Below are 25,851 nucleotides of genomic sequence, written 5' to 3' on the forward strand. Positions count from 1 at the left end.
GACGTCAGCAGTACGCGCCCCCCGTGCAGCCTTCCGCCCGGCGTGCGCGCCCGGGGGTTTGCTCCCTTGTCCTCTCCTCAGACGCCTCCTAACCGTTGGACTCCCGGCCAGAGGCAGCGCCCGGCAGACTCGCGACAATGTCGATGCTGGCGGAGCGTGAGTGTCGGCCGAGCTGGGCGACCGAGTGAAGGGGTTGATGGGCACGGGTCACTGAGATGCCCAGGGGCCCGGGGGTGTCCGAGTTCCGGGTGGGGACCGCAGTGACTGCCGGGCCCGCGCGGGACAGATAACGATGGCCTCGAGATTCTGTTCTTGCTACTAAAGTCTCGGGTCGCACGTCCACGTGTGCGTTCGGAAATTCAGGGCACCAAGCCCCCAGACTGTCCCTTGCGCTGGCCATCGGGGCCACCTGGGAGGATTCTTGCACTTTCTCCAGGCCCAAGTGTCCGAGGGTCCCAAAAAGACGGGTCCCGTATCGTTGCTCCAGGCTCTGAAATTCAGCTGTCCAAGGTGTGTGTTGGACCCAGAGAAGCAAAGAGAAGGATTACAAGTGCCACACACTGATTAGCCCGTGGGGGGCGGGGTGGTGGTGGTGGAGTACAGGCTGATGAATGGTTCTAAGTGAGACGGAGAGGGTATCCGTGTTAGAAGCGACATTGCCTCTTGGTCTTTGACACTTAACATCACTCTGAAGGCCACTAATTCCCTTCCTCAGAGGCTACTTTAACGTCTAAATGATAGGTGTAGCTGTGGATTCTTGCCACCAGTGGGCAGTCATGGGATGGTCCCAAAGAACTCGTTTTTAACTTTTCCTGAAAGCTGTGTAGCTATCGAGGAACACAAACAGATGTCTTCTTTTTTTTAAAAGATGTCATTATGGCATTTTAGAACAATGCGTGTTTTGGTGATTCTTATTCCCCATCTGCCACTACCCTACTGCCCCCTCTGATCCCCCACTGCCACTCCTGGTCCCCTCTTTGTAGTTTACCCCTACTCTCTTTTCATGGAGTATACTGCACACACCCTGCAGGCAGCTCAGTAGTTGGACTGGAGAGTGCCCTTTCTAGGTAGATAAGTTGATTCGACCCTCTTCTAGGCAATTCAACTGGACTCTACTTCCATGAAACTGGGCTAGTTTCTGCCTCATCCAGGCTTAAAAATCTTAGTGAGATTTTTGTATTGCATCAATACAGTCTGGTGTGTATACAGTGGTATACAGGGAAGAACAGCTGACCTGGCCACCAGTTCCTTATGTAGCATGGCAATGCATCTTGTGTAAGTATGTGACAGGGATGGATGCATTTCTGATGGGAAGGGTAGGCTCCTTACAAGGTTTGGTCAAAGACCCCTGACAGGCATTCTCCGGACATGGATCGGACACACACATGCAGAACACAGCTGTCTTTACTGTGTTTATTAGTGAGATAGTGTTGTGCTGGGTATGTACCAGGCTGTTGAGCTAGGTGGAACAAGTTTTTGGATCAGCTTTTTTCCCCCAGGCATAACATTGAGAATTTGAGTCCAACTCAGTTTGGTTTGTGGTGGGTTTGTTTGTTTGTTGGTTTGTTTGTTTTTTCCTGCCTGTGTGTTTATGAAGGGATTCTTGGTTTTGCTGGGGTGTGTACAGGTGAGGATCCCTACTGACTTTACATGCAGCACAGTAGCCCCTTGACTAGAGGCTGTGTTGTTTTCAGATGGGTTATGAGGCTGTTGATGGCGGTACGCTTGCCTGGATGCAGTGGGTGAGCAGTAATGCTACTCAACCTCCAGATTCCTTACTTGGCCGCGGTTGACTTGGGAAGTTCAGATTCTTGTTCTGTTGGCCCTGGGGGTTCTTTTTCTGCCTTAGTTTTTCCTCATTGTAACAGTGAAGCCAAATGTGGTGGCTTGTACCCATCGGCAGCATGTGTGGGGCTAAGACTAGAAGACTGCCACCAATTCAAGGCTACCCTAGGCTACAGAGCTAGACTGTCTCAGACAAAGACGCAAACAAAGTGTAGTGATGAACTTGAGTTCTTAGTGGTCAGTTATTTATTTATATTCATTTCACAAAAAAGTCTCATGACACCCAAAGCAATTCCCCTGTTTCAGCTATTTGTCCCTTTCTTCCTCTTTTTCTCTATTTTTTCCCTTTCCTTCATATATTGATACATCTTTATCAGGGGCCAACCATAGGCAAAGTGCTTTTTCTTTTCCTCCTTGCAATGAAGCATAAGGATGAAGAACATATTCAGGGATATAGAGTGAGAGGACACATGAAAGATGGATATAAACACCACAGTGCAGTAGAATGTGAAGTGCCACAGACTGTCCTGGAGGCTCAGTGAATACATCATGAATACATTATGGTTTTTAATAAGAAGGGAGGTATCATATTATCTATTAGTCATGATATACAATTGACTCTCTCTAAGATCAGAATGACTTGTGTACGTGGATTAAGAATAGAAATTGAGCCAGGTGGCACTCGGGAGGCAGAGCCAGGTGGATCCCTGTGAGTTTGAGGCCAGCCTGGGCAGGCACCAAAACTACACAGAGAAACCCTGTCTCAAAGAACCAAAAAAAAAAAAAAAAAAAAAAAAAAAGAATAGAAATTGATCTGGGCATGGAATGTGGAGGCAGGAGGGTCAGGAGTTCAAGGTCATTTTTACTTATGTAGCAAATTTAAGATTAGCCTGGGCACTACATGAATCTCCGTCTCACCCCCGCCCCAAATAAGTTTTGAAATCTATAGGACCTTGGTATAAAAGGCTTGGGTTTTACTTGGAGGCATTAGGCAGATATTATTCTCCTAGACTCGGGTTTTCTCATCTGAAAGGTAGAAAGGTAAGAATATCTCCCATCATTGAGATACTGTGGAAATTGAGTCTAATATCTGTGTAGCATTTAGCCTATAACAGGAAGCAATGCACATCAAGGTGACTGCACCCGATGCTGTGGTCGCTGCAGCTGCCAGTGAGTATGAAGGGGGCGACAAGAGGGGCTTTGGTTGTTGACAGTGACTGGATGTGGAAGGCTCAAATAGTAGTCTATCAGGTATTTATTTTGTTTTCTCTCTTAGCGGGAATATTTTACTTTGAATTTTACAAAGTCAGTTTACATGCCAGGAATAGTTATGGTAAAAAACAGGGACGAGATTCTCTTAGCCCCTTGGAATTTGAATGTGTCCTGTTACGTGTAAGCATGTGCTGATTTGCAGGTGCTTAAGACAGGTTGCTGATGAGATACCTTTTCATTTACAGGTCGGCGGAAGCAGAAATGGACTCTGGATCCCAGAAACACTGCATGGAGTAATGATGATTCCAAGTTTGGCCAGAGGATGCTTGAGAAGATGGGGTGGTCTAAAGGAAAGGTATTGTATCAAAAGTCTAAAGTATCCATGCCAAGCCAGGAGATTACAAATTAGAAACTAGCCTTCATAGAGTCTGGGAGAACTTTGTGCTTTAGATCAGTAATTGATTTTGGAGAACTAAATTGTGACCAGGTGGTAAAATTAGACTGGACCCTGGATACCAGCCAGGTCTTCTGGTTCTTGTTGTGATTAGTATCTTTCTTAGCTATCTTTTAATTCATTATATATGGAATCATACTTAAGCTTCAGTTTTGTGTTTCCAAGAATGGTACTTCATTGTTCTTTTAGCAGATACATGTTTTCTCAAATCCCTTATATTCCACTCATTCTTGACTACTGTGGAGCTTCTCATGTGAAACTATACTTCCTGCTTCTGTCAGGGTTGCAGGGCTCTTGCTGAATCCAGTGGGTGTGAGATATTCTTTTTTTTTTTTTGATTTTTCGAGACAGGGTTTCTCTGTGTAGCTTTGCGCCTTTCCTGGAACTCACTTTGGAGACCAGGCTGGCCTCCAACTCACAGAGATCCGCCTGCCTCTGCCTCCTGAGTGCTAAGATTAAAGGCGTGCGCCACCACCGCCCGGCCGAGATGTTCTTAATTAACTCCCCTTCAGCAGTGCTCCGCACAGTGGCTGCTTTGTTGAACTTCGTGGTGGTGGCATTACTACCCTTTTCTCTCCTTGTTTTTTATCACTTGAACCACCTCTCAGTCATGGCCATCTTCTTCCTCTAGACTTTTGAGCTGTGGAGCCACTTTGCATACTCTGCTCAGGCGATCTCATTAATTACCATGCACTGAATTATGCCTCCTGGCTGTAATACTTGAGTGGCCATCTCAAGATTATTTTTTATCATAAGCCTCTAGTCCCCTCAAATCTTCTCGTTTCCAAGTTTTCCTTATTTTCAAAGATGGTGCTAACTACCCAAGCATTTAGGCAATGCCACCTCCCATTTCCCTCTTTTCCTCCTCTGTCCATTTCACTGTACAACAACCAGAAGGGCCTTTCAAACTTAACTTTAGATCTTGTTGCTCCCCTGCTGAAGATGTTTCTAAGAATTAAAATCTACATCTCTGCTCCAACTTTCAAGGTCCTGTGATATTTGATCTCCATTTTTGTGTTCTGTTCACATTTACCTAGCTGAAGCCTCCCTGGGGGTCTTTCACGTCCTGAAGTCCATCAAGGTCTTTCTCACTTACAGTCTCTGTGCTTGCTGTTCCTATGACCTACAACCTTAGGAGTGAGAGCTAGGTGAGACCAGGGACCTGGAGCGCTCCTCCACCTTCTTTCTTGATGCCATGTTACATGTATCAAGTAACAGAATACCATGTGCGCCACATGCTCCTGTGGGCTTCTGCCACTTGCTGTAGCTGTGCCCTGCTTCAGAACATAGACAAGATGTGTGCTCTACACAGTGTTGTCCTTCATGGACTCTGTATTGGTCCTTGGGCTCAAGAATCAGCATTCACAATTAAGAGTGCATCCTCAGTGCTGCAGACATTATCTTCCAGAATGCTCTGGGCCAGTGGTTCTCAACCTTACTAATGCTGTGACTTTTATACAGTTCCTCATGTTGTGATGATCCCCAGTCATAAAATTATTTCATTACTACCCTATAACTAATTTTGCTACTGTTACAGATAGTAATGTAAATATCTGAGATGCAGGATATCTGATATCTGACCCCTGTGAAAGGGCTGTTTAACCCTTAAGGGGTTGCAACCCACAGGTTGAGAACCATTGTTCTGGGCTGTGTCTGTTTTGAATAGATGGTGAAGAAAGAGAGAATTTCTCTTTGTGGCTGATAGGGTTATATTTAACCTCTTTATGTTTAATCTCCACAGGGTTTGGGGGCTCAGGAACAAGGAGCCACAGAACATATTAGAGTTAAAGTTAAAAATAACAACCTGGGACTTGGAGCTACAAACAATAACGAAGTGAGTGACTTCTGAGTGCTTTCTTTGCAGAGTTGAGTTGTGTCAACATAAACATTGAAATTCATGCAAGTAGATGGAATTGTTTTTAATCAAGAGTATGGTACCTGCTTTGGGTGAAGAAAGACCTAAGGGCACTTGGCTTAGCTTGTCCTCATCCTGTGACATGCATCCACCTCCTTGCCTTGTCCTCCTGGATCCTTTACTTAGTTATGGCCTAGAGAGACACTCCTGCTTTATGGCTGAACTTTGTAAAAAGTCTTTTCAAAGAAATGTTCATTTCAGCACAGAACCATTTTTCATCTTTGCCTGTATCCTAATAGTAGTTTGTCTTACACCATGGGTGGCTTTGAGAGTGGGAAATGATGTAAGAGAGCTGGCTTGTTTCTGCCTGTTGGTGTCCCCAGTTATCACATGTCCTCTTGAACACAGACTCTGCACTTGCAAGGTTAGTACCCACTGCTCCTTTTCATTCGTAATGAGACCTGGGAGCTTTGATCCTGAACTCTGGTAGCTAACAGAATCCAGTAAAAAAAAAAAAACAACAAAAAAAAAACAAAAAAAAAAACAAAACAAAACTGGGAGAACGACCTTATGAACTGAATTTGGTATCTCTGACTAGAACAGCTAAGATTTTCTAGAGTAACAGCTAAAATTTTAGCCTCTAAAGAAAGAGCTTCTGTAAGGTTAACTGTAAATGCTGTTGTGAGAAACACGAAACATGCTATACTTACATTCTTAGGAGAAGAGCTGTGTTCTGTCAGCCTATTTGTACACCTTAACTCTTAAACTTTCTTACTAAGAAATGCTTATGTAAAGTTGTATGGGCAAATCGTGCTCAGAAACCCTGCTGCCCACTGGGTCATATTGTTTTGAGGTCATTCTTAGTGGACACCTTGCAAGTAGGAACTTACTGATTCAGAGACTTGGGATGTTCTTCTACAGAGTTCGGTGAAGTTGCTGCTGACAAAAGTGTTCCAGTCAGCAGAGTAGTCCAAGCTGTGTTGAGCAAAGAGGAGGACTGTGTTCTCACTGCTCTTGTCTATCATGTCCATGGTGTGGGTCATTCCTGCCCTGCCCCCCAAGGTTTATTTATTTTATTTTATGGGTATGGGTATTTTACCTGTGCATATGTGTCTGTACCACATGCTTGCAGTACCCACGGATGTCAGAAGGCATGGGATCCTCTGGAACTGGAGTTACAGACAGATGTGAGCCGCCATGTGGTGCTGGGAATTGAACCTGTGTCCTCAGCAAGAGCAGCCAGTGCTCTTATCTGCTGAGTCGTATCTCCAGTCCCCAATAGTTTCTGTGAGAAAATAAGAATTTTATATTGCTTTAGCACACTTTGCCTGCTGCTCTGTTTTTGCTCTGACTTAACTATGGGTGAGCCATATACCTTTGAAATACAGGTTTGAGCTTCCAAGCAGGTTCCTCTAAATATATATGTATATTTTGTTGACTTTGTGGTCCTGGGGACCAAACCTGAGACTTTATGCATGCTAGGTAAGGACTCTACTACTGAGCTTTGCCCTACATGCTCTAGCTCTTATATGGATCTGCTTAAATCTTATTTCAAGTTTATACTATTTCTTGAATCCAGTTAAATTTATTAAGTAATAGTTTGATGTCGGTCATAGGTGCTGCAGTAGAGAGAGTAGCTCACCAAAATGCCAAGCTTTCATTTTCCAAAAGAAAAAAGACCGACACCCAGCTAGCTCACTCTAGTTACTTTATTCAAATATATTCAAGGTTAATCGGAGCTGGGAAAGGTTCCAACCACCACAGTCATCCTGCTCTTGCTGCCTGTGAGAGCAGACAACCCACACAAATTTCAGTCATAATCAAAAGTAAGAACTCCAGGTTTGCCAGGAGTGTCTTCAAGATTTAAATAGTCTCAAAACAGTTTCTCAGTCTCTGCTGATTAACCCAAACATAGCAAAGGCTTTGCTGAACATATCTCTCAAAGCCAGACACAAAGGCTTTAGTATAGATTTCACTACAAAGTAATATTTTAATAAACATGTACAATTTCATATTAACGGCCAGATTTCTGTTATATGTCTGTATCAGCAGTATAGTAAGCTTTGGGTTGCCTCTCATACTTTTTGGTGCTTCCAGGACAACTGGATTGCTCACCAGGATGACTTCAACCAGCTTTTGGCAGCACTCAACACTTGCCACAGCCAGGACACAGCAGGTAAGGACACTAACACTGCTGCTCCTCCATTGTAAGTGCGTTTTACTGTAGACCTTCAGATCCCAGAGCTGGGTGATGGAAGCAGTTACCAATACTCGGCTCTGTTTATATTTTAATGGTACTGTCACGGAATGAGCTTTTGCCCACTGTCCATCTTCCTGGTCCTAGAGACATTTTTCCATTGTCACAGCTATGGACATGTTACTGGTATCTGGTAATGCCAGAACTGTGGCTATACATCCTGTAGCATAGACAGCTGTGCCCCACAGTAAAGAATGCCTAGCTTTCTTGGAGGAAACAGCAGGGCATATTAAGAAGGGCACATGGGTGCTTTAGATCCTGGTAGTGCTGGTAGTCTAACCCTGGAAGAAGTGATGAAGGGGTTCACTTTATACTTCTTCAACTGTATAGGTTTTAAATATATGCTATGCACTTGTTATGATAGAAGAATTGTGAACATTACTTGTCTTTCTGTCAGACTTAAAGTAAAATACAGCATATGTAATTAATGCTATGTAAAGACTAAAATGAAAGTTAGCTAATGAGTGACCGATACAGCCTTTGGCTACCAGAGAGTCCCCCTTAGTGAGTATCTGGTGACGTCTAAGTGTCATGACTAGGGTATCACTCAAGCATGAGGTGCCTTTATCACCAGTGTCCTCATGGACCTTTGAACCTGGGATCCTTTTCTCAGAGATGCCCACACTCTGTTCTTAATCAGAGAAAACTGTTTTGCTCTGGCTTTGGCATTGACACTGTTACTTAGTGCTTGGGCCTCAGAAAGTGCTTGTAACTTTCAGGCCACAGAATCCATCCCAAGACCTGATCTGCTCCAAGACTTCAAAAAGTTCTTGCATGGGTTGTGTGGATAGAGAAGAGGTTTCACTTCCCCCAGTCTGATGATGTCATGATCACTGTTTACTAGGTGAGAGGTACCATTTTAGTAGTGTTGGGACCCTGTCTCACTGTTGGTTTCCCTTGTCCTACACTGATGGCTGGAGCTAGGCAGCGTCACTACAACAGCTGGTCCTGGAATGTAAGATCAGGCAGCGGGCGTCCCAAAGGACCCAGAGGACTGAGTTGTTTGTCAGGAAGGCTGTGACTGACTTCACAAATGACACTTGCCTTCTTCATCCTCCTCCAGGGTTAATCTCCATGGGCTTCCTTTTCCTTGGTGCCCAAACCTGGGAAAAATTTAACTGTCAAAGCTGCAGCTGTCCACCTGTAGATAACTCCTGTCCAGACCACTAGAGGGAGCCAGTAGCCCCGCAGCCCTGTTGATGCATTTAGAGAAGCTTGTCTGTGGCTCCACTGCCGGCTAGAACTGGAAAGCGCCTTCAGAAGATTCCTTTAGGGAAAGCCTGTTCCCAGGACAGACCTGGAGAGCTAACAGGTTATTTTCCTTTTTTGAATGCAATGTCTTCATCCACATGAATTTTTTATCAGTCATGCATTGCTTGCATTCAATGGTAGATGGCATAGGAACCTAGTATTCTTTTCTGTTGTTAAGATCCCTTAGTAAATTCAGACTGTTTGCCTTCTAGATAATCAGACATTTTGTGTTTTCCTCTTGTAGAACACAAAAATCAGAATGTTCTTTTAAATTTCTTTCATTTTAAGTTACCTTGTTTCACACACTTAGGTGTGGTAGGTGTTTATAATCCCAGCACTTGGGAGGAAGAGGAGGGAGAATCACAAGTACAGTGTTTGCCTCGTGTAAATTGTCAGTTCATGGCCAGCCCGTGTTACACGAACAGGATGGAGGGCGGGGGCACAAGAGTGAGGACCTGAGTTCAGATCCCCAGCAACCACGCCGGAAAGACTAGTGTGTGACTGTAACCCTGGTCCTGGGGGAGCAGAGACAAGAGAATCCCTGGAGCTCAGTGGCCAGCCCGTTTACCAGTCAGTGAGTTCTAGGTTCAGTGATAGACCCTGTCTCAAAAAAAATGAAGTGTAGCAAGATGCAGAAAGACACCTAACATCGTCCCCTGGCCTCCACGTGCATATGCACACTTAACGCACACATGCATATGCACACTTACACACACATGCAGACATACACATGAATAAGTATATAACTCCACATACATACACAGGTGCATGTACATGCAGGAAAAGCTATCCTGTCTCACTTAGGCATACCCTGACAGGTTCACACTAGCATTTTGATGGCACTTCCTCCTAGTAACCGCATATTAACCTTCTGATATTTTGCCACTCGTTATTTTAAATATTTTGGGATGGAAACTGGGGTGCTGAGAAGTGATGAAGTGCAAAGTTGTGGTTTGAAGCAGCATCCTCAAGTTCTACTCACATATCCCCTGAAGAATTTTGAAAGTGTGCTCTGTCACACATTTTTAGATCAACATCCAAAAAATTTTAAACCCACAAGTACATTTCCAAAGGATGTAATTTCTGGTTCATGGAAAAAATATTGATATTTTAAGGAAAATTATGCCATCATTTTTAAATGTGCCCCATGTGCTGGAAATGGCATTTATTTTGTAGTAACCTTAAATGCCTGTAGTGAATGCCAGATGCATCACAGTTTGATATCCATTGTCTCTGAAGTATGCAAATACATACCTCTGTAGGGTCCAAGAGGCTCTATTTCATAATTCCTATCCTCTGAAATATCATTTCCATTTCACATTGTATTTTATGTTAATATATGTTAATTTTTAAACTTTTTAAAAATATTTGTTGGTGTTTTGAGTTAGAGTCTTCTTGCCTTACCTGCGCCCAGTACTGTGATTGTAAATTTGCACCACCGTGACCAGCCTTACACCCTTTTTCAGTTGGTCCCATTTCTCTACCACAGCACAGACAGAACATTTTGTTTTCTAGTGATCTCAGCACTCAGTACAGATGTTTTCCTTTGGGTTAAGTGGCCATAGTAATTAGTGGATTACTATTAGGACAACTAGAAAACGCATTGTAAATTCAGACGAATACTCAAAAATAAACCAGGGAAATCTCTGGCATTGTGTCTTGATAAGATGAATGGAGAGGCTGGTTTTGATGAGAAGATGGGGCCCTGTTACCCATATTTGGGTTCCTCATTGATCCCAGGGAGAGAGCTGACCTTCTTAAAGTGGGGTGGAGACATGTGGGAAAGGAGAGCATGTGGATTGTGCCCTCAGGTCAGAGACATGCCTGTGGATCCCCTGAGCTCAATCCAGACTCAGGCGTCCTTCCACAGGGACATTTAGACTCAGAAGGTGCCTCCTGAACTGAGAGCAGCTCTGGTAGGCCACAGCGCAGTGGTTCAGGGCGATGTGCTCTCAGTAACCCATGCTGAGCACTGTCTCAGAGCTGAAGCACTGTCTTCACAGTTCCCAGCCTGCTCTGCTTCATGCTCTGTTTTGAAAGTACTAGGAACTCCTGGGGAGATCATGGCTACCTATGATGTGGCTCAGTGGTCATGTTGGAATCAACCCACCATTCTTTACTGCAAGTGATTAAATGATGTTCCAGTATCAGGCTGTGTTCAGTGTGAGCTCAGCCATATTGAAAGGCTTTTGGATTACCTAGGTATTGTACTGCTGTGAATTAGTGCCATGAATATTCATATCTAAATTTTGGTATGAAGACATATTTTCATTTCTCTTCTTTAAGGGTTTTATAGGCTAAAGAGAACCTTGCCTGATCTTCACTTAAAAAAAAAAAATCCCGCCGGGCAGTGGTGGCGCACGCCTTTAATCCCAGCACTCGGGAGGCAGAGGCAGGCGGATCGCTGTGAGTTCGAGGCCAGCCTGGGCTACCAAGTGAGCTCCAGGAAAGGCACAAAACTACGCAGAGAAACCCTGTCTCGAAAAAACCAAAAAAAAAAATCCCAGTCCTTTGCTAATGGTTTAGTAATAAATGATGACAGTCCTATAAAAGCGAATCTAAAAAAGCTCTTCAGCTTTTCTGGAAGAGAATGAGTTACATGGTGTTTGATGTTTTTCTTCCTTCTAAAGATTCCTCAGACAACAAGGAAAAGAAATCTTTTAGCCTTGAAGAAAAATCTAAAACCTCCAAAAACCGGGTTCATTATATGAAATTCACGAAAGGTAAGAGCAGGCCTTCACTTGTTGAAGTGTGGGTGCTGGCACAGGGTTTCCTGAGGCTTTGTGACTCGCCCAGAGCTGCAGCACTGGCTGCTTGTCTGAGGTTCCGAATGGGGAGGACTGGGCAGCCTGGCGGGTTGATCTGCAGCAGCCCTGCGTGGTGAGGGTTCGGTATGATTGCAAGGTCCCATGCTGACTTGCCAGGTATCTTATTAAAGTGCAAATTGGGGTGCAGTAGCACCAAGAGGAGCCCAGTGGAGGCTTTAGACTGGGCAGGTCAAGTGTGGGCTGTGAATGGAAGTCAGTGTTCTGTTTAGAGGAAATGGGGATGTTGTGTAGCTAGATCAAAAAATAATTTAAATTTTCTGTTCTTCAATTTTACAGCTTTTACACTCTTTTTCAGTTCTTAGTAGTTGTGGTGGATAGTTTCTGTTGTTGACAGTTTGGCTCACTAATTATATCAAAATCTTCACTGTAATGACTCATAGTCCCAAGGTGACCCTTGTAGTAGTCTATACAAGTTCTCCATCTCATGGAGTATTACTATAGGCATCCCATGGCCATGGCCAGGGTGGTGTTGAGAAACAGGGCAGTTGGAAATTAGGCAGGAAACCCTGCCTTGCTCTTCACAACCTTCCTAGGCCACCTTCCACCTTCCCCATGTAGCTCATTCTGAGTGCAGCTGTTCTCTGTAGCCATTAGGTGGCACTCGTGTACAGATGAGAAGCCTTTACCTTGCTATAAACAAATCTCAGATGTTTCTGCAGAATGGCCACAAGCTACCCTATTACATGCTGTACTTCATGTATGTTAGGTGTGATGGTTACTGTTTTGTGACATCCAGTCACCATATGATTGTTCTTTGGCATATTGGATGTCTGTTTCTGCCTCTGTGTCAGGGAATGTATATCTCTTTGCCTTGTTCTTGGCATTTGGGGGATTGCTTAACTCCCATAACCTGCCTTAGTAGCAGTGGGAGACAGAGTCTGACTGGACACTATTGATAGTAGCTGTCCTTTAGGACCAGGACCTCAACAAGTAGAACTGTGCTTGGAAGAAGTGAAAGGCGCAGCAGAGGCTGGAGTTCAGGAGCAGAGTGACTTCCAAGCATTGTGGGAAGAGAACTGGGGTCTCCTTCCTTCCCCACAAGGGGTTTTAATTGCTCCTTTGTGCTATCCCTTTCTTTTTCACAGGCAAACACTCTTTTGTTGGAAGCCTATGAGGCTTCTAACCAGGGCTTATCTCTAGCACACCATAACCTGCTGTAGGACAGAAAACTACTTTACTGTCCTCCTGGTCCTTTGGGGGTGAGGCATGGTAGCCCCTTAGACAGCCCTTCTCTTTTCATTAGACACTGTAGGAAGACTAGAGACACTGCAGAAGGCTGTTGCGAGCACACAAGTGGAATTCACTTTTGGATGGCATGCAGCCTTTCCCCTTCCCTCCAAATGTATGTAGTCTTCTGATTGTCCTTCAATGCCTGACTGCATGCCTGACTTCATCCGAAGCATTTGCTGAAGTTAGGATACACCTCTCTACGCTGCTCTAATCTGCTGGATACTGGCCGTGATTGCTTTCTATTTCTAGTTCAGCCACTCCCTTGCTGGTGACCCTGTCAAACTGCTTGGTGCATTAGGCCTTCATTTCTCTCTCACAATGAAGTGTGTGTAGTTTTCAGCCTTGCTCCTGAAGAAAGGAGGCCTTGGAGTGCAGAGAAGGAAGAGCTGGAGGTATATTGTGCTAGAAGGAGAAGAGGTATCAGGAAATAGAGGACCCAAAGGCTGGAAAGGAGTGAACATAAGAAAGGAGTGAAAATCCAGGTAGTATAGGAAACAGCAGATACCACCATCTGCACTGTCCAGTGGAAGTTGGTGTTACAGTTCTTTTAATTTCCTAAAAGCTATTTCTTTTCACTTGGTCTTGTCTCTGGGTGTGATGATAACCATAAACTGTTAGATTGTTCTAAAGGAGCCTGTCTGGGTCAGAGGAAACTGGCTTCTGGCTACTGCTCTCCCAGATACATCCCGAACTATTTCCCTTCCTTCAAATTCTGTTTCCTCTTCTGTAACATGAGGAGGTATTTGCAAGCTGCCACGAAGCCCAGCTAGACTGTTCTGTGGTTTGTGAGACATGACCCTTTATATGGAACTCATGCTTTCCAGCCTTGTGGAAAAAGGGACTTTAATGTTCGCAATCAAAGTTTCTATCTAGTTCCTTTTGCTAATGAGGATGAGTCACGTGGTAAGTCCCCGTGTGTCCAGAAAACTAAAATGTAGGTGGTGCTCTGTATAGCCTGCTCAGGGCCTTCCCAGAGCAAGGGCTGGCGATTGTTGCACACCTTTGGTCCCAGCACTGGGGAGGCAGAGGCATGCTGATCTGCATCCAAGGCCAGCCTGGTCTACACAGTGAGTTCCAGGCTAGCCAGGGCTACATAATGAGACCCTGTCTCAAAGAAACACTGCAGAATACCTGGCCAGATCTAATGGTACTGTAATATCTGCTATTGCCTAAATTCTGCCTACATCATTTTAGTCCTCATGCATAGTTACTCCTTTGTGTAGCTTCTACTTGATTTTGATTTGAAATAAATATGAATTTTAAGTTACTATCATCCATATTTGTTTAAAATCTAGCTCCTTGCCAAGCGGTGGTGGCGCACACCTTTAATCCCAGCACTTAGGAGGCAGAGCTAGGCAGATCTCTGTGAGTTCCAGGCTAGCCTGGTCTACAGAGTGAGATCCAGGACAGGCACCAAAGCTACACAGAGAAACCCTGTTTTGAAAAACAAAACAAAACAAAACAAAAAACCGAAAAACAAAAACAAAAAAATCTAGCTCCTCCTACAGTAAGACCGTGGTTGTAAGGGGCATGCTTTTTTATTTAATTTAGTCTTATTGTCTGAATTATGTAAATGAATTTTGAAGCAACTGAAGCTACCCAGATAAACCTGTTTTTTAATTTACAAATATATTTACTAAGCCAGCATTTCTTTGGGGTGGGCTGCAGCTATATTTCATCAATCTTATATCTATGAGTTATAGTCTATTTGCTTCCCAGGTGCCAGCCTGGAGGATGCAGTTGGCATTTGTCAACTCTGGGAGTTACACTCCTTCTCTCAGTGTGATCATCTGGAAAACATGCTAGCCATGATTGATAGCTAAGTAGCTAAGGCTGTCCTGAGTGCAACATTCCTCTGTGAAACCCTGCACCCAGCCTTGCATGGACTTCCTTGTGTCTGTTTGGCTCCTGGAAGTGTTTCTTCCTGGTTCTTGAGATGCAGTTGTGGCTGAGCTAAAGCAGCCACAGCTAGACAGATAACATGTTTTCTGCATTGTTCGGTTTTTCTGTTGGTCATTTTGTCAAAGATCTAATTAGTTAACAGTTTTTGTTGTGATTTTACCATAGTTCTGAAGCTACAATCCTTTCAAAGTTAATTTTTACTATGTGTATTTTATCCAAGAGTGACCATAAATTCATAATGTATATAAGCGATTCAACCAGGACCATTAGTTGACTCTTAATTTCAAGATCCCACCATCTTCCCATTTCACCCACTTACAGATTTCTTCTTTAATGGCCTCTGACTCTCATTTCTTTCTGTGTTCTTGTTTTCCAGATTAAATCTAGAGCAATTCCTGTACAGCCCTGGTTTCTACATTTACTTAAGTGAACTTTGCTAGAGGATAGAAATTCCTGGCCCAGGAACCCACCCCAGGACTCTAGAAACCCTAGCACCTCTGTTGAACATTGTGCTGATTGGCAGCTTCCCATTGTGTCTGAGATTTGTTTTGAATGTTTGTGTATTCTTTTTTTTCACATACTAGTTGTAAATTGTGGCTCCATGTTCTCTCCTTTGGCCTTTTGCATTTAGTGAAATTGTTATAAAAGAGGCATGAATTTATGTTTCTTTTAGGATAGCTCCTCTTTTTAGGGGTCAGGTTAAAGGTCAATGTTTTGAGGGGGGGTTTGCTTGTTTGGGCGTTGGGGTTTCTTTCACTGTATGGCACATTGGCTTAGAATGTTTGATCCTCTTGCCTCTGCTGACTGAGTGCTTAGATTACAGTGTGCATCATCATGCTTGGTTTCTTTTGCTCATTCTAAACCAAGTTAAGCTGACTCTTTTCTAGGGTACAACTTCCACAGTGAATGTGCTTTGCAAATAAGAAATGGATTGCACTGGTGACGGCTGAGGCTAGGTCTCCACCTCCCGAGAAGCTGTCCACTGCTCACTGCTGCAACTGCAGTTGTCTTTGCTACCTCTCTGGTTTTATTGCCTGTGCTCCTGTTTGTGGAAAGCATCACTCTGTTCTTATGTGGATTCTCCTGGGGCTTTTTGAATGGGGGTTCTGTTGAATCTGGGGTGCTGGCGTTGGCTTCTGGTGGGAGGGAAGCAACACTGGGAACCTTCCCATACCTCAGGAACAGGTTGTGCCAACTGCACCATCTATTCCGGTACCACTGCCTCTGAAACTGGTTCTGGCACCTGGTTTTGCATCAAATTGAAGGGTGTTTTGTTTTTTCAATTTCATGGGGTCACTGAGCAGTGTCATATTTGAATGCCCCAGTGCTAATCGGTGAACCAGAACATTCTAGGTCATGACATTACTTTGTCAAGTCAGTTTGCTACAGAAAACCAAGACCAGTGAGCTGGTGACTGGAACTTGGCTTTCACCTAGAAACCCAGATTCCTGTATGTGACCTGACCTCTCGTCCCAAGCTTAGCAGCTTCACACGTAGAGTTGAGTTTTCAGATGCACTTTCCTTGAAGTTGATGGATGGGAATGGATTTGGCTGACCGCTCACAGGGTACTGTTGGGGAGAAGTAGAAATTTCAAAGTGAATTTTCAGTTAGTGGTTTGTGGGTTTTTAAAATAGGACTCAGGTTCTTTGGACACTGCTCTTACCATTTAGTTCCCTGTTGCCGCCATGTGGCTTTCCTTTTAACTGGTAGAGCTGTTACAATTAAGAACATTTTAAAAAGAAACGTTGAGCTTTGATTCGCTTTATCCTTTTAAATTTTCACTTAGTTATTATTGAGATCCTGTGTGTCAGAAATTAGTGAATGTGTGAGTATTGAAAAGGTTTGAAGTTATGTGCCTATCAGGATTTTCAGTTCTGCATTTTGTAGCCATCAGTAAAATCACTGTTTCTCTTTGAAGGGAATGGATTGTTTTGCAGATAGTGAACCCAGAGACCCCCGTAAGTCCCACCCTGCTGGCACAGCCAGCAGGAGGGTCACTTCTGAGTGGAGCTTTCTGTGCAGTCCGTGTGCTGGGTTTGCAGTCAGGAGGGGACTGGGCAGTTCTGGTGCTAAGACAGTCCCTGAAGCTTTGATTGAGGTCTGTGGTGTGCTCAGAGTTATAATGTGAGGGGGTCGGAGTCAGCAGCTGACCTTCTGCTACCAGCCTTCTATCTTTCAGGAGTAATTTTTTTTTTTTGGTTTTTCAAGACAGGGTTTCTCTGTGTAGCTTTGCGCCTTTCCTGGAACTCACTCTGTAGCCCAGGCTGGCCTCGAACTCACAGAGATCCACCTGCCTCTGCCTCCCAATGCACCACCACTGCCCAGCTTGAGTGACATGTTTTTACTGTGTTTCTCATTTCAAGATGAATGGTCTTGCTGAAAAGCTCTGTGTTGTTTCTAGGGAAGGATCTTTCCTCTCGGAGTGAAACTGACCTGGACTGCATTTTTGGGAAAAGGAAGAAGAAGAAGATTGCTCAGGTACCCAGCTGTGGGTTGTAATGATGCTGTTTGTGTGTTCTCTTTCTGTCTCTTCCCAAGGGTATGGAATGTCACAGACAACTATGTGACCCCAACTCCCACCCTTAGCCACTAGATCCTGGGAACGGATGGGCAGTGGGTACACCCTCCATTGAACATTATGGCTTGTTTCAAAACTGGAAGATACAAATGAACCTATAATTCATAACCCTAATGATTCCATTGGGCTGTATATTGCACAAAACTTTTGTACTATTTCCAAATGTAAGAGACAGCCATGTATATCATTCTGATGTGAAACACACTAGAGATTTTAGCTATATTTCTGGAGATAATGAAAATCTGTTTAATCTAACAAAATCTGGGCTATATAGTTAACTACAGTTCCTCAGTGAATGTGATGTGTCATGCTTATGTTCCTTTATTGGTTCCTGGCCAAGGTCCATGGTCACCATAGAACAGAAAGACAACTTTAATTTGTCTCTAGTATTTTTCCAGACTGGTGGTAGTAGATACTTGTTACTCAGTATTATGTTTAGAAACTTGAGAATTGTCTATGATGAGAGACTTTGTTAAACAATTTCCTTTGCAGGTTAGGGCTGGATTCCTGGGTTTCCTAACCCCTCTCTGCCTCACTCTTTAAGCAGGGTGAGCATTGAGGAAGCTGTTTTCTAGGGTTCCCTGTGGCCTGCTAAGACTCATGGATGCTGCATTATATGAAAGATGGCCGGTCCTTGGTGGTGATGTGTTCCGGTAGTAGAAGAAAATATTAATTTTTTTGAGGAGATGATACAATAGGTAAAGCAGAGTTAGGGTCTCCGGAGCACATATAAAAAGCCAGGTGGGCGTAGTAGCCCATCTGTAGGGTAGCATGGGGGTGGGGAAGGTGACACATGGCATGGGGAATCTCTGGGCTGTGCTGGATAGCCAGAGTGCCTGAAATAGCAAACTAAATGAGAGACTATGCCTCGGTACATAAGGTGAAGAGCAATAGAGGAAGATGCCCAAAGTCAACCTCAAGCTTCTGTTCATCTGTACACATGCATGAACAGACAGACACACACACACACATACACACACCACCACTCACATGAGAAAGAATTTTTCTTATTCTCTGTAGCTGATCCAGGTGAGGACTGCAGTGTGAGAAGGCAGCTGGGTTAAGAACACCAGGGCAGCTCTGAACACACAGTTGACCAAGAGAGCAGCTCCACTCTCCCCAGGTGGCCAGGCTTCACAAACCTCCTGGAGCCACACAGTCACCCGTGGAGCTTGCCGTCCTGCACATTCTGCAATCTGCCTGTCTGTGGAGTATCTGGGTGTTATTAGTTCATGTCCACACTGAGGAGATAGACCCATATGTATAGCCACATGCATGCAGAAAACATCTGTCTAACTGTGCTTCGGACAACCAACAAAGGTTTCCCTATGCAGAATCCTTCTGTCTTGGATGTATGTTGGTTTGCCTTTGAGTTCTGGGTACAGCTGCACCTTCCTTGAATAGTGTTGCTAAGAAACCTTACCATGTTACTTACAACAGTCTGCACAGCCAAGGGCAAAGGCCTTTGATCAGATTGGTTTGAAAATACTGCTTTTGGCTCCTCTTCTCAGTTGGGTTATTGTGTTTCCCTCCCTTGACCCTCATAGCAACATTGGCTTGAATTTATGTTTTGCCAAACATTGTGCCTAATGATTTCATTGTATCTAATGAAGAAATCAATCTACTGTATTGTACATGTGGACTTTTTCATCTGTCAAGTACATGTAGGCAGTGAACAACTTAAAAGGGAAAGAAGACTGTTTTGTATCCAGTTCTGGGTTCCCAGCATGTGCTCCATCCAGGATGGCACTTGGTAGGGGGTTCAGTAAATAGAAATTTCATTGTACTTCCTCTTTTAAAAATTGGGCTTTAATTGTTAAATATTTTTTAAATGATGCCTTGCATAACTTTGGGACTGGTATTAGAAATACCTTTTCCTTTAGGAGGTATTCATCAACCCGCCTTCTGTGCCAGGTATCATCTACTGGTGTCCATAGCTGATTGTTGAGAGGAGATTATTGAAGGAATACTTGCTTGTGCTACTTTATGTTTTAAAAGATCAGTTTGTAGAATTTGGCTTTCAGACATGGTGTCTAGGCTAGAGTGTTTCCCAGCTGTCCCTGTTTCTCGTTGCTGTGGAAGAAAGCATCTGTCACCACAAGGCCTCTGCTCTGATTTATCTGCTGACTTTATTGGTGCCTTAGCATTTCTTCCAGCTGTAGAGGCTGTTGGGAGGGGCACAGTTCCTGGCTGCATCTGGCTATTCAGAAGAACTTGCTTAAAGAGTGAAGGACTATCACACACTCACTGCCAGTTACTCAAGAGATATGTTAGTAAAATACCCTGTGCTGGGCTGGATGGCTGCACCTGTCTGGTTTTCAAGTTCTTCCCTTCCCCAGCGTGGTGCTATGTTACTTGGAAAGCTGTGAAGCTGAAGCAGAGTGCTCCCTAAATGGGATCTACCTGCATCCTCCATGGAAACAAAGAAATGACCCAATACACTGGATTGAAATTACTTGGGCCTTAGGAGAAGCTTGTTGCTGCTAGGAGTTACGTGTATGTTCTCAGTGGGAGGTGTGTGTGTGTGTGTGTGTGTGTGTGTGTTTGTATACATGAGCTTGCGAGCGTGCGTGTGTCTCCCACAGTTTGCAGATTGAAGTGGAGACACTGAAAAACAAATTCCATTAGTTCCTATCTGGTTGAACTTCCTGATACTCCCTAGTTTGTTCCCCCTCTCGTTTTTTCCCTCCCCCACCTTCCCAGTTTCCTTCCTCCATCCAGCTTATTTCCTGATTCAGCCTTATCACTAGAGAAAATACTCCGAAACCATATCGAGGGTTGGAAATGTGTTACTAACAGTCTCACTTTGTTTCTTTAAACAACAGGTCTCTGGCATAGGCTCTTGGCAAGTAATTATCCGTGTCTTCACCATATGACCTGACTGAATTAGAACCCTGTGTATTTCTTGTGTACACTTACAATACCTAATTAATGATGACTTTCTTTGCACAACTTCTTTGAAGTCTGCTCACTTATTTCATGTTGCACATCCACTTTGCTGTGTCTTGCTGATCATAAGATCTGAAAACTGTTGCTTGATTGGATTCATGGGGCATTTTAGACCTTTTTTTTTTTTTTCTTTTTTTTTCCTGGTTGGGTGCAGTACCTTAAATCTCTTATGTGAAAAATAACTACAAAAATAAGAATTTTTCAAAAAGTTAAAATAGTTCTTACTTAAAATGTCTTTAGATTGGAGGCTTGTTTGTCCATTCATTCTCACCCCATGCTAATAATCTGTACTAGTGAGCTAGGTTGAATTTGGTAAGTAATTTAAAGGATGTGGCTCTCCCTTTCTGTAGCATCTTATACCCATTTTGGTCATGCCCACCCTGTCCTCACTGCAGAGCTGGGCACTAGAGAGGCAGGCGTTCCTAATGCTAAGAACCTTTCAGTTAGAACAAATCTGGCCTATGACCATAAACATGCAATATAATCACTTGAGTTCTACAATTGATTCTTCTCCTCAGTAATGATTTCCATAATACTTGTCACCATTTGACCATTGATAACAGAATCCAGATTCAAATAGTCTAAGTTGGAAGTTTTGGTCCAAACTCTTACCTTTTGAAGATAAATTAATGAGACGTGTAAAGTCTTGTTGAATCATTACATTAGAGGGTAACCTGACCCCGAATTAACCAAGGCTGAGACCTGCAGCATGGCATCGGCCTGAATGTGGGCAGGTGCTTCTGTGGAAGGGTTGTGCCTTTCGCTTGTTGGTTGCCTGCAGCCTGGCTTGTTGCCTTCAGGCCTGGGTGCCATAATGTAGAGAAGAGGTCAGAGACATATTTGTGCAAAGGGTTTCTGGGGTGTGTGCTGTGCACTGGAACAAGTAGCAGAATTGGGTGTGGTTTGCAGATGAGCACAAAAGGGAGTTTGTGGGGATGATGGGGAGCCCATGGGGACAGCTGCTCAGGGAGTGAAGCAACCCAGATTGACCACTGGCTAGCAGTAAGGATACAGCTGTGGTCTGTTCCCTGCAGGAAGTGTTGTACAGGTAAGAGTGAACAAAAGGCCTGTGAGCCCTCAGCCTTGATTCTGGAGGACAAGCACTTAGAATCACCTTTGCTGCTGGTATCCGAGGTGGTTCACATTTTCCTGAGCTGCTAGAAACCATTACTTGCTTTTTCTTGTTTCTCATAGTGGACAACTGGGTTTTGTGAACTTACCTTCTTTCTCCAAAGGGTGGATGTAAAAAATCTTGAAATGGTTGTTCAAGAGAATGAGTGTCAAGGGTAAGGTGGTTGTCTCAGATATTCCTAGTTTATCTGTAAGCTCAGTTTTCTTCCCTCTAATAAGAGTGCTGAATTATATGTTTCGGTAGCAGGTTCTATTTGCCACCGAAGGCCTGGGCAATACATTCCATTCCACATGCTCTTACATGTTCACCTCATAGGACAGTAGAGGCCAGCTCCCCTTTCCCAGCGTTGGGTGGCTTTGGTTTACTTGCAGCCAATAGGCTGGCTGTGAGGATACTGCACCGCTTTGGAGGCTGTATGAGTGAGAACATTTGCTTGGAGCCTTGAGGTAAGTAGTCATTCCCCTTGAACTGCTGCACTGAGAAACCAGGACCCACATGGAGTCCCTGGCCTTGCTAATGGCAGGAAAGGGTACAGAGAACCAGGAGCAGAGGCAGGCTTTGAGGGCTTCTATGCTTCTGGCACAGAAAAGACCTCCAACTCCAGTGCCAGAGGGATCCCAGCTCACCAGTATGACTGAGTAGTCTTTGAGTCAAGGGAATGAAGGAAACCATGAAAATTCTAAGATGCATAAAACTGTATCTCCCATGCTGGGATGATGGCAATAAATACTCCCTGAGCAGGTGGAGCACTTTTTGTGTCTGCTCTGATAGACTGCTAGGAGTATCTTCGGCTTTACTGGGAAGCCAGGAAGGCTGGTAGTTTTCTATGCTTGTGTGTGGAACTGTATAGCCTGCTGCTTCCTGTCTGTCAGTGTGCTAAGCATGTTGTCTTCTGGCTGTGAACACAAAATCCACTCTCCTTTGCATTTGAACTCTGCTTCCTTGTGTGTTAGTGCCTGCCAAAGGCCTCAGGATGGAGACCCTTAGACCTTGTGGCTCAGGGTTGTACGGCAGGATGTGGGGTGGAATTGGCCATGGGGGGTACTCACTAGCTCTGGATCCAGAGCGCAGGAGAGATCATTACACTGAGCAAGAAGCATTGCAGAGCTGCTTTTCCTATCGAGCCCAGCCTTTGGTAAAAGGAGGAAGAGCAGGCTATTGACTTTTAGGTGTCCGTGGTATCTGTTAATCACAAAGGATAAATTACTGCTTCTCAGACACAGGAAGGTCTACCTTGGCTTGAAGGCGCTTGTGCCTTCTTTTATTCGTCTTTCTCTGTACTGGCAGAGGCTCACTTCTGGCCATTTGCTCCTTGGGGGTTTTGTTAAGGACTGAAGGGAAACTGAAGGGCACTCTTTTGATTTATCTCCTATCCTTTCCTTTTGGTCACTCCACAGGGCTAAAATAGCCGAGTTGGCTTTAATATGTCGCCATTAGAGACCAAACATTAGCTGCAATAAACCATCATGCCTCACAATGAAAAATGTCCCCTGATTGGCTAATTAATCAGTCAAAGGGGATGACATGGCTCTCGGCTTGAGGGACTCTGCTAGAGAGAAACAGGCTGTTGATAAATGGTTTTCCAACAAATTCATCTATCAAGGAAACTTAGTCATTTTTTAACTACAGTTTGTGTGACTGCAGTTTTTTCTCAACTTTTTCTTTTCTGCTGTTCTTGCTGTTTAGGCAGCATTTTTGTGTTGTTGATAGAAAAGTCTAGGATTTTAGAGATGAGAAAATAAATGCTCACTATTTACTCATGCCTGTTAGACTGATTGGTTTTGATTGTCTGGTTTACTCATAGTTGAAGTCCGACAACTTTCTACATAATAATTTGTGAGATTATCTTTTCCTGGCTTCCTTCAAAGTTAGACTCTCCAGACTGTATGGTTCCCACTTCCTGAGGCTGAGTCCTGGCCCAGTGTTGTTGGCAGTCACTTACCCTTTCCAAGTTCACATTTTCTCATCTTTAAATGAGTGCCAAGAAGGGGCTCCCCTGCCTGGGTGTGTGAGTGAAGGAGGTCACCTGTATAGCATCTGCAGCAGTGGCCGGCACATGGAATGGACTCTTTGAATGTCCACTGTTATTCTTTATCAATTAATATTAATATTAAATTACTATTTAATATTCCACCCAGCGGTGTGGAAACGTTAAGCTGTTTGACGTAGCTCACCATGAGAATCAGCATTCCTCTCACACCTTCTGTTGCTCCAGCTTCCTGGCCTGCTCCCTACTGCATCTTCAGTCCTTTTACCTTTGTATGTTAGTATAAAATCTTATATCAACATTTCTTCCATTGTTTTTTCAAATTTACCCTATCAATTTTATTCTCAATTGGAATAATTTCTTCCATTGCTGAAGTGCATCTCTCAGTACCCTGGAAAATAGCAGGAAATTCCCGGAGCCTCCAGGGAAGGAGGATGAGAAGATATGCTGGGGACTGGGGAGGCCTGCATTCCCAGCCTTCCTGTCCTTGCCTCTCAACAAGCGCATAGCTGCTCCTTGCTGCTGTTACTCCTCTCACCCACTCAGTTCTGTGATCAAGACTGAAAAATCCATCCCTATTTAAAAAACAAAGCAGCCAGGATAGGAGATTCTGGTCACAGTGGGGAGGACAGGTGAAGGGAGCCAGAGCCATCGCTGCCTGCTCAGGGCCTGCTTCCTTGCTGTATCCCACGGCCCCTGAGTATCTCTCTCCCTCATCTGCTGGTGCCTGCACAAAGCTGATCACGGAGCCTTGAGCACAGTGGTTCTTCACTGTCAGTGTGCTTCTCGGGACCATGGTGCTATTCTGAGGTCAGATACTGATCCACAGGCCGATGCTGGGCTCTTCCTGGGTTCTGCAACCATCTCCTTGCCCACAAGGATAAAGGAGTGGAGTGCATGGCGTGGTGCTGTCACTGTGGGCTGGGTGGAGAGGGAGAGGTTGAGTGCTGCTGGAAGGAGTCCTCACAGAAGCCTGAGTGCGAGCAAGGCCACCCATTGACACTTCTCACCTGGATCTCTCTTGGTAGATTAGGCTTTGGGCCTTTTTATATCTCAAGTTACTACTGGTGGTGTTATTGGGTGCTTACACTTTTACAACTATGTAAACTACTCCCTGCTAAGTCAAATGTTGTTCTAGAATATTTCTGCAGTTTTGTTGCTACTGTGACTTGCCCTCGGCACTTGTAGGTGCTGTAGCCCCTTGTTGTTACTCTTTGTGGGTTGCTCTGTCAGAACATCTGTCAGCTAGATGTGATTACTCAGAGGATCTCCCCACTGCTTGCCTCACTGGGACTCCCTGCTGGCTGCTCACACCCAGCTTACCCATACCTTGTTCATTGTCCTGAGTTCATTTCTGTTGCCTGACAAGATGTCCTGGCAAACAGCAACTTGGGGGAGAAAGGGATTATTGAACATACAGTTCCAAAGTTACAGGCCTGGAGTCGTGTGTAAATCAAGAAGCTAGTCACACGCACACCCACAGTCAAGAACAGAGAGAAATGAATGCCTATGGCCTAGGCTCAGCCCCCTCTTGACACTTGTACAGTCCAGGACCCATTTACCAAGGTTGAGTCTGGGCATCTCAATTAGTGTGTAAAGATAGTCCCGCACAGACATGCCCTCAGGCCAGCCTGACACTGACACTCTTCCCAGGTGATTCTAGATTGTCAAGCTGACAAAACTAACCAGCGACCTCCTAGCCTGCCCCACCCTAAGCCTTTTGTCCAGCAGCTTCCTGAGAAGAGTACAGGACTGAAAGGAACTGCTCTGCAGGTGAGGATGAGAGTGGGGGCTGGAAATTGGTCCCTGAGCTTTGAAGGTTTTACTCTTGTGTGGTGGTACTGTTGGTGCTTCTGAACTTTACAAGGACCTATTTTCTTGGTCTCCCATACAGGAGGTTTTAGAAGCTTCTTAACCTTGGAATCTACAGTCTCCTAAGTGGGAGTTGAGTGTTTATATTCCTTAGACATTTCTTAGCCTCCTGGCAATTCTGGAAATCACCTTCGTTCATCCTTTTATATTTACCCCATCCTTTTTCTCTGTAGTTACATGGACAGCTCCCCCACCCTCTTCTTTGTGGTTGCGTGGGAACTCCCCCCCCCCCTCTGTAGATGCATGGGCATCTTCCTCTCTTCTCTGTAGTTGCATGAGAACTCCCCCCTCCTCCTCTGCAGATGCATGGGAACTCCCCCCTCCTCCTCTATAGATGCATGGGAACCCCCCTCCTCCTCTGTAGATGCATGGGAACCCCCCCTCCTCTGTAGATGCATGGGCATCTCTCCCCCTATTTCCTCATAGTTGAATGGACACTCCTCCCCCTTCTCTAGGTACATGGCATCATTGGCTAGGCTTTAGATTATTCTTTTGTCTCCGATTTTCCTGTGTCCTTGCTATACTTTGGAGAAGACCTTGGATTTATTTTCTAACCTT

The 25,851-nt window shown here is 44.5% G+C and overlaps 1 protein-coding gene across 2 annotated transcripts in view; it reads left to right on the forward strand.

Annotated features, from left to right (window-relative positions):
* Nucleotides 1-3: 3 nt before the first annotated feature.
* Pinx1 (PIN2 (TERF1) interacting telomerase inhibitor 1) overlaps nt 4-25,851 on the forward strand; it is a 61,713-nt gene continuing 35,865 nt past the window's right edge. The window contains exons 1-6 of one of the 2 annotated variants that reach the window (XM_006995978.4): nt 4-156; nt 3,243-3,352; nt 5,193-5,285; nt 7,404-7,482; nt 11,445-11,537; nt 17,177-17,253. In XM_006995978.4, the coding sequence (XP_006996040.2) occupies nt 138-156; nt 3,243-3,352; nt 5,193-5,285; nt 7,404-7,482; nt 11,445-11,537; nt 17,177-17,253 (471 nt within the window). In that variant the 5' untranslated portion in view covers nt 4-137. Of the gene's footprint in view, nt 157-244; nt 511-3,242; nt 3,353-5,192; nt 5,286-7,403; nt 7,483-11,444; nt 11,538-17,176; nt 17,254-25,851 lie in introns of those variants that run through there. The other variant, XM_042285006.2, reaches the window with a different exon arrangement.

This window comes from Peromyscus maniculatus, chromosome 9 (assembly GCF_049852395.1).
Source record: "Peromyscus maniculatus bairdii isolate BWxNUB_F1_BW_parent chromosome 9, HU_Pman_BW_mat_3.1, whole genome shotgun sequence".
NCBI classification, from domain to species: domain Eukaryota; kingdom Metazoa; phylum Chordata; class Mammalia; order Rodentia; family Cricetidae; genus Peromyscus; species Peromyscus maniculatus.